At 38.4% G+C, this 12,789-nt stretch overlaps 1 protein-coding gene across 4 annotated transcripts in view; it reads left to right on the top strand.

Moving 5' to 3' along the window:
* FBXW7 (F-box and WD repeat domain containing 7) overlaps nt 1-12,789 on the top strand; it is a 176,497-nt gene that overhangs the window by 149,248 nt on the left and 14,460 nt on the right. For all 4 annotated transcript variants that reach the window (XM_058838234.1, XM_058838236.1, XM_058838235.1 and 1 more), the window contains 2 exons: nt 7,096-7,230; nt 11,540-11,663. In XM_058838234.1, coding sequence (XP_058694217.1) covers nt 7,096-7,230; nt 11,540-11,663 — 259 coding nt within the window. The remainder of the gene's footprint in view (nt 1-7,095; nt 7,231-11,539; nt 11,664-12,789) is intronic.

Below are 12,789 nucleotides of genomic sequence, written 5' to 3'. Positions count from 1 at the left end.
TTTCGTGTTCTCCTGCAATAACAAATGGGCATCAACTTTAAGGAATATTTGTTTCCTATTTCAGCAAAAAATAACAGCATTAACTGGTTTCTTAATAACATAATCCTTCCCGTTTAATGCTTTCACATTTTCTGCAGTCTGTCCAACGTGTGAGGGCTACCTGCACGGCCTGAAGCCATTTTTGCTTGAGACTAGCAAGCTTTGGTGCATAGTTTGCTTCAGTGCTGTTAGAGCACTAGATTCATCACAAGTTTGCTGTCTTCTAAGAATAGAAAGAAAAGTTTATCAAAAATAGATTAAAAGGAAATGCAGTGTGTATTTTTACTGATCTCTGTGTACTGAGCATGTCAGCCAGCACATGTGTACACAGCTGAAGGGAGGGAAGGAAGGGAGAGGTTTTTTGTGTCTTTTAAAATGCCTTCAGCAACACCTAAAAATTACTTATCTGGACAAAAGATAATATGTGAAGGACAATGCTATGGACCACTTGCGCAGGTTGAAACTGAAATCTGCCTGGACACCAGTTAGAGAGCACCTGAGCCAATTTTGTGTTTGTTAATACAAGCAAAGTTTGGGGCGGGCTTCTGCTACTGGTCCACAACCTGTACCATGGAGATCTTAACATCTTGCTCTGTATTTTTAAGAAGCAGGGATGAGTCTTAGTCATCGATTTGAAAAATGGAAATATTATGTCTTTCTATCTTGATTAATAAACCGTTCCTTCTAAAAGCATTTTCAAAAGGAGCAACTAACAAATACAGGCATTGTTTCAATTACTGTAACAGGCAAAGATAAAAGAACAATATTGTAGATACAGGTATCTATCATACAATTTTGCAGGCAGAAGTGTGCTTTTGCCTTGATTCATGCTGCCACATAATACCATTGATCTCAATCACTGTCAGTTCTGAACATTAAAATAATAATGTAGAACCTCTTTCCTCTTCATTTTTACACATTTATGATCTACTCAAACCAGTGGAAGCTTGAAATTAAGATTCTTGTACACATCATTCAATTTCTTAAAAATATTCACATTTAATTACTGTGGTGTATCTTTTTTAAGACTGTTCATAGAAATATGTCTTTTTAACCCCTGAGAATCATATTTGAACGGCACCATGTGTATATATATATATATATATATATAAATATATATATATATGGTAATGTAATACTGCATTGTATTTTAACATTTTGTTAAAACATTTGTACTAACAAAAGCTATTTTGTTACTGTCAAAATGTAACATCTCTTTATGTAAGACTGATAGTTAGTGATAGTTACATATTTTTGAAAAAGGTTAGGAAAGGCTGAAGTGTTTGAGTGGTGCAGACACCCATGACAGTAGGAGCAAGGCTATTGGCTGTTTGGTTAAGCAGTCTGTAAACTCATGAAATTTTGCCTATGTAGACAAATGTGTACAGTGTGTAATACAGAAAACATGTTTTAATACATCTATATTTAGATACTTTCAACTTGTCAAAATACTTAGTTGAAGTACTAAATGCCTAAATGTTGATCTATACTATTGAGAGAGAGAGGCCTCTCTCTCCTAAGTGGAGATCATTGAGCAGCACTTATTGATCACATCTGTCACTGGTAGTTTTTATTGTATTCACAAAAGGGAGTCCCTTACTTTTGAATGAAAAGCTTTCAGAGCCACGGAGCTCTATCTCAGTGTTATATCTGCTTGCCTCCTCATTTTCTATGTGCTTATTTTTCACATGAGTTTCATGAAAGGGGCAAGTCTTAAACAGCTGAATGATAAAAGCACATTCATAGGGGAGGTAGCTCTGCCCAAAGGGCAGGATTAAATGGCACATGCAGCATCATTCTTGCAATACAAAATTTTGCCTCTAGAGAAACAGGAATGGGAGAGCTTTCTTCATCTACTGTGTACTTGCTAGTCCAGCTTAACAGTGCTCTTATTTTATTTGAAAATATATTTCCAGGTAATTTTAAAGCTAAATTTCTAGAGGCATATTAGGGGGACATATGTACTGTTTCAGGTAAAACTGTTCTTTGGCACAGAGCTGACAGTGGCCAGTGATACTTAGCTATTTTGAGGATTGTCACCTGTACGTTTGCCTTCAGTTCTTCTCCTGTGTTATCTTTTCAGATAAAATCAAGAACACTCTGCAAATGTTAAGAAAACTTAAGATGGCCTCTAAGGGTTTTTTTTAAATTTACTTTTTATATGTACTTCCTGTTCTTACATTTTATGGTTGATCTAAGCCTTTTATTTTGAAAATAGCAAAATAATGCTGAAGGGAGAAACAGTTGTGTAGTTGCACTTTCCCTTTAAAAATAAAGTTGTATATGGATTTCAATGGAGTCTGGAAAGAAGAATAGAAAGCCATTTTATTAGATTCAAATGACTTAATTTTCTAAAGGCCTATTTATTTTTTCCTGGTTTGCAGTGGCTCTTGACTTCAGGTCTTTTTAAAATCCACTCTAAGGGTTTTTAAAACCCAGTGCCCAAGTGTGTCTTTACATAATTTCTTCCTTTACAAGAAGTTTTAAGTCACCAAATTGTTTGCCATAAGGTAACAAAGTCAGCTGGATGCTAAGTTCAGTCAGAGTTGGTATTTGCTTTAAAAATTACTAAGCTCTCCATTCTTCCTACTTCATATACTTAGGGTGTTGGATTTTTTAATTTAAATAATTTATTAAAAAATGGCATTTTCATGGAAAATTGATTTTGAAAAATTGTTCCATACCCACTAATACGGGTAATCACATTGAATAACTAGTGAATGCTATCACTTTACCTACAACTGGAAGCATTTTTTTTTCACAGCAGTTTAGAGAGTGTCCAAAATGCTTTTGCTGTATCTGGCTGACAAGAGCACCGTTCCCTTTTTTTTTTTTTTAACATAAATAGTTCGCTTAGTCACCTAAATTCAAATTGCTTACCATTCTCCATCCCAAAGATGTTCAGGAATGAGTACATGTGAAATTGAGTAGTCCACCTGTTATGTGAAGCAGGCAGTAAAGATTGTACCATAACCAGCATTGCAGCATTTTCTGCTCTGTGCCTTGTGGTGGGATGAGGTCATGGGTTGGAGTTTCTGTGCAACCCCTGCATGCAGCTCTGGAGGGATCTGCACTACAGCTTCGTGCCCCTCTTGGCTGTAGCACCATTAGTGGTTTGTTTCAGAGGAGTCCTGCGGACTTAGAGCCGGTCTCCTGCCCATCCCTGCTTATTTCCCTTTGGTTTGGCTCTCGCGGCAGTTCTGTTACATACAAATTCAACTGGTTTCAGGAGAAAGTCTTATCCAACCTCTAGCAGGGATGTAGGGTCCGAGGCAGTCACATCTCCTCTAGACAAAGCCAATCACATGTGCCGCGAATGTTCGGCGCCAGGGACCAGACTGGGGACTGGGACTCTGATAGGGCCAATGAGGGGACTTCAGCACCAGCTGCTCCTGAGTCCCTCCTGGTGTGACAAACTACTTGCTGCTCAGCTCTACAGCTGTAGATGGTGCTTCTTTCAGGGCTTACGTGCTATTTTTATCCAGACTGAGATACCCTCGAGTTGGGGAATGGCAGGATTTTCGATAACTGATCCAAGAGCTGGATAGAAACAGGCTCCAAGAAGAGCCCTTCTGCAGGTCTCAGTAATGACAGATCGCCATTAACAGAACTTAGTAATGGAGAACAGCACCCTGAAGTTAAACTCTTTAAAATAGATTGTCTTTATAATACCTGTTATAGCAAAAGGATATAATTGCTACAAGCTGTAATTGTACAAATTGAAGGTAGCAGAGGAGAGCTGAGCAATAGATGAGTGCAGGTCATGGAAGAGGAGAGGTGCAGAAACAGATGATGATGATAAAAAAACAGGTGGCAGGTCAGACAGAAGGTATGGGGTGGAAGTTGTAGAAGCAGCAAAAATGTGGTTTATATTGATAGTAAACAAGGGGAGACATTTACCCAGAGTAGTAAAGGAGGAAAAGAGGGGATGGTTTTCAGTTAGGTACTGCTATCATTGCAGCAGCTGCTTTACTGGATGAGGAAATGGTATGAACAGTCAAAAGGCTTTGGCTGACAAATCCTGAGGAAATGTCAGGAAAGAGGGGGTATGTTTCTTTAGGTTTCTGAAGTCATTCAAAGAGCAGTATCAGTGAGCCCTGCTGGCTTCCCAAAGGCTATGTGAATGAATCCTGGAGTTACCTTTTCTAAGGGAACCTCTGCCCATAATAAAAGCTTTAGTTTAATTTTACATTAAACTTTAGTTTTGAAGACTGAAAGGAAAGCGAAGGAAGACAATTAATCAAAAGTATTTTAAAGATAAAGTACATTCTTTACAAGGATCCTCAATTTGAAAGGGAAGAAATCCTGGTAGAAATCCAAGGTGTCTGGTCTCTAGGCCACCTTTCTCAAAAGTCTCTGGTCATCAACTAGGTTTGAAACTTTGCAAACTGTTTGGCACACGGTTACTTTTTCTTTCTCTTTTGCAACATTTGTTCACTGTTGTTTCTCATCAAAGCCACAAAGTTACCCCTTATCCTTCCTGCCTAATGAGCTAAATGCAGTTTTCTTGCAAATGGATCAAGCTACAAGGCCCAGAAACTGATACTAGTCTCGTATTCATTAATGCAAACAGTTGTGTTCATCTGGCAAGGCTTCTTCCCAGTTTTCCATGCCAGACATTTCCCTCAGAGACCCCTTACCAGCTGTAGCTGGAGGTTTATTTGTTTAAGTGAAAGACTGAGGGGACAATGTCCTAGAGACAACATTTTGTAGCAGTTGATTGCTTAAGAAGATCTGTAGGAAGCTGCCTGTACCCATCCCCTAATGATGATGGACAGATAAAAGAGGGTTCTGCTTTTAGTCATTAGCAACTCTTTCCCATTCTTGAATCTTTTCCCTTTTCTGTCCAGATCTGTATTAAGTTTTAAAAGCCAACTAAGTGTAAGAGAGTTACAGATTAAGATAGCATACAGTGACATTAGTAATCAATAGCACATTGGGAACTGCTAGCAACATTTGCCACAGCAGCAAACAATGCTCTTCAGGTAGAGTTGTTCTAATTTAGTAAATGTAGCTGCTTATAAATTAGGGGAAGACTGACCTTGGAATCTTATGTTATAAGGAAGTAGCACAAGTATTACTTTCCCTCTTTTTTAATTCTCCTTAAATTCAAGCACAGCTGACAGATGAAATTAAAGACTGCAAACGTTTGTACCTAGCATCAGCTAAGCTGTGGGTTAATGAAACAAACAGCAGTTGGAAAGTTGGTGAGATAAACAGTTCTTCAGTGCATGATTTATGGAGAACTGCTCTGTGATGCAAATGTTTCTATTGAAAGAAATTTACAATAAAAGCTGTTTACAACAGCACTGCTGCAACTTTGGCTGAGACAATCTCGTTTCTTTTTAATATTCTGAGGTATTGGGTATGAGATGTGGAAACCCTCATCTCCCACGGTGACACTGCATACATACAGGTGGATGGGGAATGTCTTCTTGCCAGCTTAAACTATTTTACCAGTTGCCCACAGTGTGTGGAATGGCGCAGGTCAGGAGCTTCCTCCTCCATTAGGGTAGTACCTGGCACACATTTGCTGCAGGGCAAGGGCATGGCAGTGGGGTGAGGCAGCTGCTGTGCACGGCTGCTCCCACGGCAGTCCCAGAGAGTGCTCGCTCCATAATAGAGCCACCTCCACTGCCCTAAGGGACTCGGGTCACCTGAAAGTCCCCTGGGCCATTGTTTGGGTAAATGACACTTCTACTGACATTTAAAACATTTTGATGTTTTAATTAGGGAGAAATGATACAATGTGGTGATCTTTCTACATTGAGTAAAGCTGGGCATTTATCTGCTTTGCATTCACTTTCAGAAATTCCACCTTCTTCTTCACTTGCCTTATTGTTCTGCAGAAACTGCACAGTACACAAACATTGTAGCGTTCTGGAGACCAGAGTGAATTGTCAGAGTCAAATCCAGGGAACAAAAATTTAGAGCATGAGTAGTAAAGGTCCTGAAACACATGGCAGATTAATATAGAAACCTAAATTGTAAGGTATCTTGCCCTTTTTTTTAAGTTTCAGTTAGCCTCTTATGGTAACTGTAATATCATTTGTATGTGCTAATTTACTTGTAAATGTCACTCAAGAAGACATTTGAGAATAGGAATGTGAATCTGCTCTCAAAAACTGTGATGTCTCATTTTCTCTCTAAGGCTTTATTTGTGCTCTAATTCTGTTGCTAAATCAGCTAGCAGTAGCTGTTGTTTTTTCCTGTAAACTTTTTTTTCTTCAAATTGTTTTCACATAATGAATCAAAGCTCTTTGATGAGCACAGATGAATTTCAGACATGATTTTTAGGTTCTCTGTATATTAAGTTACTAATTTTTTTCCCCTACAAATGATGCTCCTAATCTGCTGTGCTCCCGATTGAGTGCCTTATTAAAATCTTCAAATTTTATAGCACCCATTAGTAAAAATGTGGAGTAAGAAAATTGCCAATCAAAATTCCCTGTTTATTCAAGTGTAAATTGATACTTACAAAATATGCATTGGTTTATAGCCAGGATTCTGAAATTACAACATTGTCACTTAGGGACACACTGTAGTAATGAGCAGACAGTAAGCTAATGTACTTTTCAAGAAAGTTTTTTACTTTCCTCTTATTTCAAGATTTTTGGTCTACCAGCTGAAACATGAAGGTTAAAAGCTATCGTCTCACTTGAATGCACAATAAAGAAAGGGAGTTCATTCTGTTGCAACCCCTCCGTTGTCTGTAGCATGTGTGTAGATTTCATCAATTTCAAAAGAAGCTTAATTAATTCAATTATTATTACTAAATATTATTATCTATTTAATTGCCAATCTGTATGTGTGTGTATAACAAATCCTTTCTTAGCTTATGAATTAGCGTAGTAATTTTGAATATTTTGTGTTGATTAACTCCTCATTTTTGTGTCATTAGCATGAGCATTTATCTCCTGGCTTTTTATATGCTTGTATATAGTTTGATGGGGAAACTTAATTTTGCCTTATTGGCACAGCAGTGGCACTTACTGATATAAACCAAAGCAGTTTGTTAAACAAAGCTCACTGCTTCTTTTTCTTCTTCCCTTGCAGAGCTGGAGCGGACCAGAGAAGTTACTTGCTTTAGATGAACTCATTGATAGTTGTGAACCAACACAAGTAAAACACATGATGCAAGTGATAGAGCCCCAGTTTCAAAGAGACTTCATTTCCTTGCTCCCAAAAGAGGTGAGAATGATGGGATAATATTGGATTGTGAAGTGCATTGGCTGCCATCTTTAGAAAACTTCTGTGCTAATTTTGCCAACGTGGTGATGTAAACTCATGTTAGAGGTTCACAGTTTGGAACACTGCCATAGCATGGCTACTGTAATTTTAGGTTGATATATCTCTATCTCTTGATAGCATTTAGATACTTGGAAATACAGATGACCCCTTTAAACAAAATCCCAATAGCTCTAAAAATATCTATCTTAATTGGGCCAATTGTGCTTTTTTTTGGAAACTAATTCTGTTAGGGCATACACACACAAAAAAATTCCTCTGGATGTAAGATCTCTCTGCACATTATTCTGTGAGTGTAAGCATTATTTTTAATGCTGTAAGCGGTGAGTGTTTAGTTAATGTTATTTTTGATTTTACTTTAGACAAATGAAACCCTAAAATCTCTACGAAATAAACCAAAATCAAACCCAGAAAAGCACTTCTTACTAAGGATTAAGCCAAACTGTAATTAAGCAGACATCTTACAGTAAATCCATCACTGAAAATCAGATCATGTTGTATCCAGTTAAAGAGAAACTGAGATTTAGATTTCGGTGTGTATAACTAAATGCCGTCCACACAAGAGTAATTTGTGATGTCATCACAACTAGAACATGAGGGTGGATATGCAAGGTTATAAACCCAATTTGCTGCAGTTATTGAATAAATGTATTTTAGTTGACTTTTAAATACTTCTCACCTTGATTGATTTTAGGGAGTTAGGTGTCAGTTCCTAACACTTTGCAAAGCAAATTCTTTTAAGTTATTCTGGTGTTTGTATTTGGTTGCTATGTTTGACATGGTTTTATTACCTGGAGACTGTTTCATGTCTCTGTTCTTTGACACGCTTTTCTGGCATATATCCTATTTTTGAATACTTGCATGTACAAAACCCTTCTTTCTTTTACTACACTGTCGTATCTTCACAAGTCTGGAAGTGTCACAGCCTTCCCTTGCTGGCTGGCACTTGCAAGGGTTGGAATCAATTTATGCAGCAAGTATTAACTTAGTACACAGGACATGAGGTTACTGTTTAGAGGAGTAATTCCTGCAGCAGCCTTCTCAGGGAGTGGAGAGGACATTGGGAGAGGAGAAGAGTTCTGCAGCACCTTTGCATGTTTGCCATATTTCTAGAGAAGCTGCCCAAAGCATCAGAGGCAGAGGAAGGCAACAAGACTTTGTATTTTGAAGAGACAGATAGATGCCACTTCTGCATCTATTCAGTCTGGAAATTTAACAGAGAATTGGTAACAGTAACTCAAGAGATCAGTTCTCTTTGCATGATTTGGTGGCAATACTCATTGAAGTGCAGCCAGTGATCTAGTTACCATGTAACTGAAGATCATATTATAATTTCAGTTTTCACAATTTCTCCACAGAAAAAATACAGTACTTAGCAGTAAAACTACCTCACCTAGGTTTCTTCACTCCCCTGTAAACTACTGATGTTTAATTTATTTATTTCTAGTGGGTTTCCTGCCTCTTGAAACCAGAGTATTGTAATGTGTAGCTTCATGACAGCCTGACTGCACCAGTGAAGTTGGCTTGGATAATTTTTTCTTCCTAACCCTGAGTCACTGTCACCAAAATTACCAGAGTTAAAAAAAGCCATTGAGCTGACTCCACCATCTCCTCTGCTGTTCCCTCACCCAGATCTCCTCAGCAGGGCTGCAGTGGGGGGTGACGCTCTGAGCTGTGGGGGCACGAGCGAGTTGTTGGGGTCAGTAATTCCATGAAGAGGCTTCCCCAGTGAAGCCAGCATCCTGTGAAAGCACGCTCCCTTGGGCTGTCGCTCTGCATTAATGTCTGTGGTTATCTCCAGTGCTGTTGGATGCAATGCACTGATTTTATTACCAAACCAGAGCAGGAAGATGATGTGGACAGGAGGGCTTTGCTTCAAAACCATTGTCCGCAATGCAAAGACAGTAACTTAAAAGCCAAATAACCATGGAAATGTTTGTTTTCCTCCTGGGAAAATGGCAGTCAAACAGTTAATATGAAACAAATACTCTCATTTTCTGGCTGAGACTTTAGAAATAATTATTCAAATTACTTATTTATGAAAATCAGGTTGAGAAACCAATAGATAAAGAACTTTGCTGAAATAAGCCATAGAAATGTTGTTGGTTCTGTGTGTGTAAGTGAAGAAAAAGGCAAGGGATTGTTCACTGTTGGGTATTTTTAACACTTCAACAGAGAGTAGTCCTAAATCCAGTTCAGTCGAAGGTCAGATCTTTGCTACCTGAAATTTTCTTATAACTAGATGCATGAGCTGAGACAAAGGGATGTCATCTTTTATCCACTGCTAATCCTAAAGTCAGCTGTGAGCTGTGTTGACCATTGATGACTGTTTAGATAAATGTAGTCTAAAATAAATGTTACCCATATTTAACCTGGTTTAGAATCAGTTGGCTCATAGGTTTAATTAACACCAGCTTAGCAAATGTCCGTGTCTGTATAGATAGGACAAGTAATATTTATACAAACTGCTGTCAACTGAGGAATATTCAGCAAAAGATGGAAAGGGTCTGTGTCATGTTTGCATTTTGTCACATGCAGGTCTATGTGATGTGTGTTAGGAAACAACACTTCTTCAATAATTTCATGTACCAGGAATGAAGACAGAAAGTCTAGAAGGACAAGTACAGCTCCTCCAATAAAGTACTTTACACCAGATCCCAAATGCTGACTCCCTGAGTAAGGAGAGAAGGTGGTTCTTCAGATTTGTGGCCTGGGGTGCCTACAGGATCTAACACATCAGTTAGGGCACCTCCTCAAATGTGGAAACCTGTGTGCTCCCCATGAGCTGCAAGTGATGACTTGCAAACAACATGTGTATGCAACTAAAATTCAAACAGTTGTGATGTGCTGAATTTTTATTTCCTTCTCAGTCACTGCCTTGTCTAGATTACTGAAACAAAATGTTTCTTACAAAATAATAGTCAAAAATTGCTGAGGTCAACAGCCTGCAGTTATGACTTCCTTAGTAAATGTCAGTCTTTGCTGTTTTAAAGGGCAGATTCTGTTTATAGCTGTCTATTTATCTATCTATCTATCTATCTATCTATCTATCTATCTATCTATCTATCTAATCTATTTAGTCTACCTATCTCATAACTTCAGCTAAAAATTAAATTGCAAATCCTAAACAAAATACATGGCAAACAGAAGTAAAAGTGGGTGATCTGTTTTCCTTGACAGCTTCTGCATCCTGTTAATTACAAAGACCCCACCGTGTCAGCATATTAGTAGCTCTCTGCATTAATGTTTATCAATATTGTTCTTTCTGCAGAGTTTGTAGGGACTCTGTGCATTTCCTGTGACTTTCTTGCATCTTACACTTATTTTCCATTACTAGGGAGTTGCATTGTTGCTGTCAAGTAGAAAAGCCACACTTGGTCATCACACCCTTAATGATAGCTGTCCTTGTATTTTGGATTGTGATTTATATGTCTCTGTTTAAGGCTTCATGAAGATGTAGAGATCTTGGGGGCTTTATCATGGTCACTATATGGCTTAGGTCAGTCAGACAAGGTCTGAATTTTTCCCAATAAACTTTAGTTTTGTCATGTGGAAAAGCACATCTTCTATTTACTTCCTGGTGCTCATTTGGATTTGCCCTGTGGTTTTGGTAACAAGCTGTACTAAAGTCACATGTCTTGATCCTACTGCATCCCATCCATAAAGCTCCTTGTAACACCCAGGAGCATGTTTGAATTCTCATCAGAAAATGAGTAGTACTTACACTGCCTTTCCTTTGGCTGCAGAGTGGTTCTGAGCTCTGGGGAATGTGGCATTTACTTGTTCTGTGTTTGGGCTTTCTGGGTGACATTACTCATCACAATGTACATCCCTATTTGCTCACATGGTGAGCGCTGTACTTCTTAGTTCAACTCTCAAAATAACTTTTGGTGCAATTGTTAGCTAAAATAACATTGACATAATTACTTTGGTAATAATTCTTCTAATGATTCAAAGTAATGTGGCTTTTTTTAAGAAATACAATAATTATTTCAGCTGACATCTATTTTCTTGCAAATGCGAGAATCATTTTGTGATATGATCTGTAAGGATTTAGTTACTTATGATGATTGTTATATTTCCACATGCCCACAGGAATAAACTGGAGTCTGTTAAGTTTCAGAGATTGTTTAATAATTTATCGTTCCAATTTTCTGTATTTCAGCCCCTGATGTGTGATAGTAAATGGAGTTATTTCACTTTTCTCTTCAAAAGCAGTGCAGAAGATACACTTTCTTCTTATTTTTTACAGCTGGCACTGTATGTGCTGTCATTCCTGGAACCCAGGGACCTTCTGCAGGCAGCCCAGACATGTCGTTACTGGAGAATTCTGGCTGAAGATAATCTTCTCTGGAGAGAGAAATGCAAAGAGGAGGGTAAGGCTGAGCAAAAGGATGGATATAATGGTCGAACTGTTGCCATCATAAAAAATGCAGTTCATTTGCATAATAAGCTTAAAGTTTTACGAAGACAATTTGTGTGACTTTAGATTTAGTGCTAGTTACGCTCTGAGCTACATGGTATGTATCTCTGTTGAAAGCAGGAAATAGAAATAATCCATGGAATACTAGAGTTTAGGCTTGGATATCTTATTTATAAAGTATACCAGTTGCATGTTTTTAGGATATAGTTGGGTTTGCTTTTTGAGGATTATGTTTATTCAAAATGCAACCCAAAGAAATAACAGCTGAGGTGTAAAAATGATAAGTATAGGCTGGCAGTAACATGGAGGAAAAACTGTTGCAGTGGTTGGTAGAAGGGCTGCTGTAATTTCACATTACTTGTAGGGTAATTAAGGCAGAGATGGCACACGGTATTGGGAGAAGGTGCTAAAAGGTTTGCCTGGAGAGGGACACACAGTCCATTAGCCACATGGATATTGTCCTACTCATGCCAGTTCAAGAAGATATGGTGCTCCAGCACTGATACCAATGGGCAAAAAAAGGCTCCCATGAAAGTAGTCATGTGCACACCGAGAATGTAAACTTTTATTTTTAAGGAGAATTATAGGAACAAGGAGTCTGTTTGGGCTGGGGTAGGCGGGGTAGAAGAGCACATACATGTGATCCCAGAGCAGTCTCATCTTGGACACAGGACCTGTCCAGACTGCCTTGGAGTATGGAGACAAGGACTTGTGAGGTGTTGATGCAAAGGCTTCAAAAAACATAACAATGTCAATTGTAGCTGGCTATTTGTGAGGACACCTAAACTAATTTGTTTTCTTTTGTGATGGAAAGCAGGAGCCTGACCTCCAAAATTTTCTCTAAAGATTCTCCTCTTAAAAATTTCAGTGAAAATGCATTAAAAGGACAGAGTGAGAAAAAAGGAGGAGGTTGAGAGGTGAATGAGCTTACATTTGTGAGCTTACAAGAATAAATACATCCAGGCAGGAGAGCACAGGCAAGCAGGCCAGTATTGCAGCCTGCTTAGCCTCAGTGAGCTGCTCAGTAACATGAAGGAGCCCCTAATTCAATATTGCAGGCAGAGATGGGGCTAAAGGCA

This window comes from Poecile atricapillus, chromosome 4, assembly GCF_030490865.1.
Source record: "Poecile atricapillus isolate bPoeAtr1 chromosome 4, bPoeAtr1.hap1, whole genome shotgun sequence".
In the NCBI taxonomy this organism is placed as follows: domain Eukaryota; kingdom Metazoa; phylum Chordata; class Aves; order Passeriformes; family Paridae; genus Poecile; species Poecile atricapillus.
This window is presented reverse-complemented; position numbering and strand designations above follow the sequence as displayed.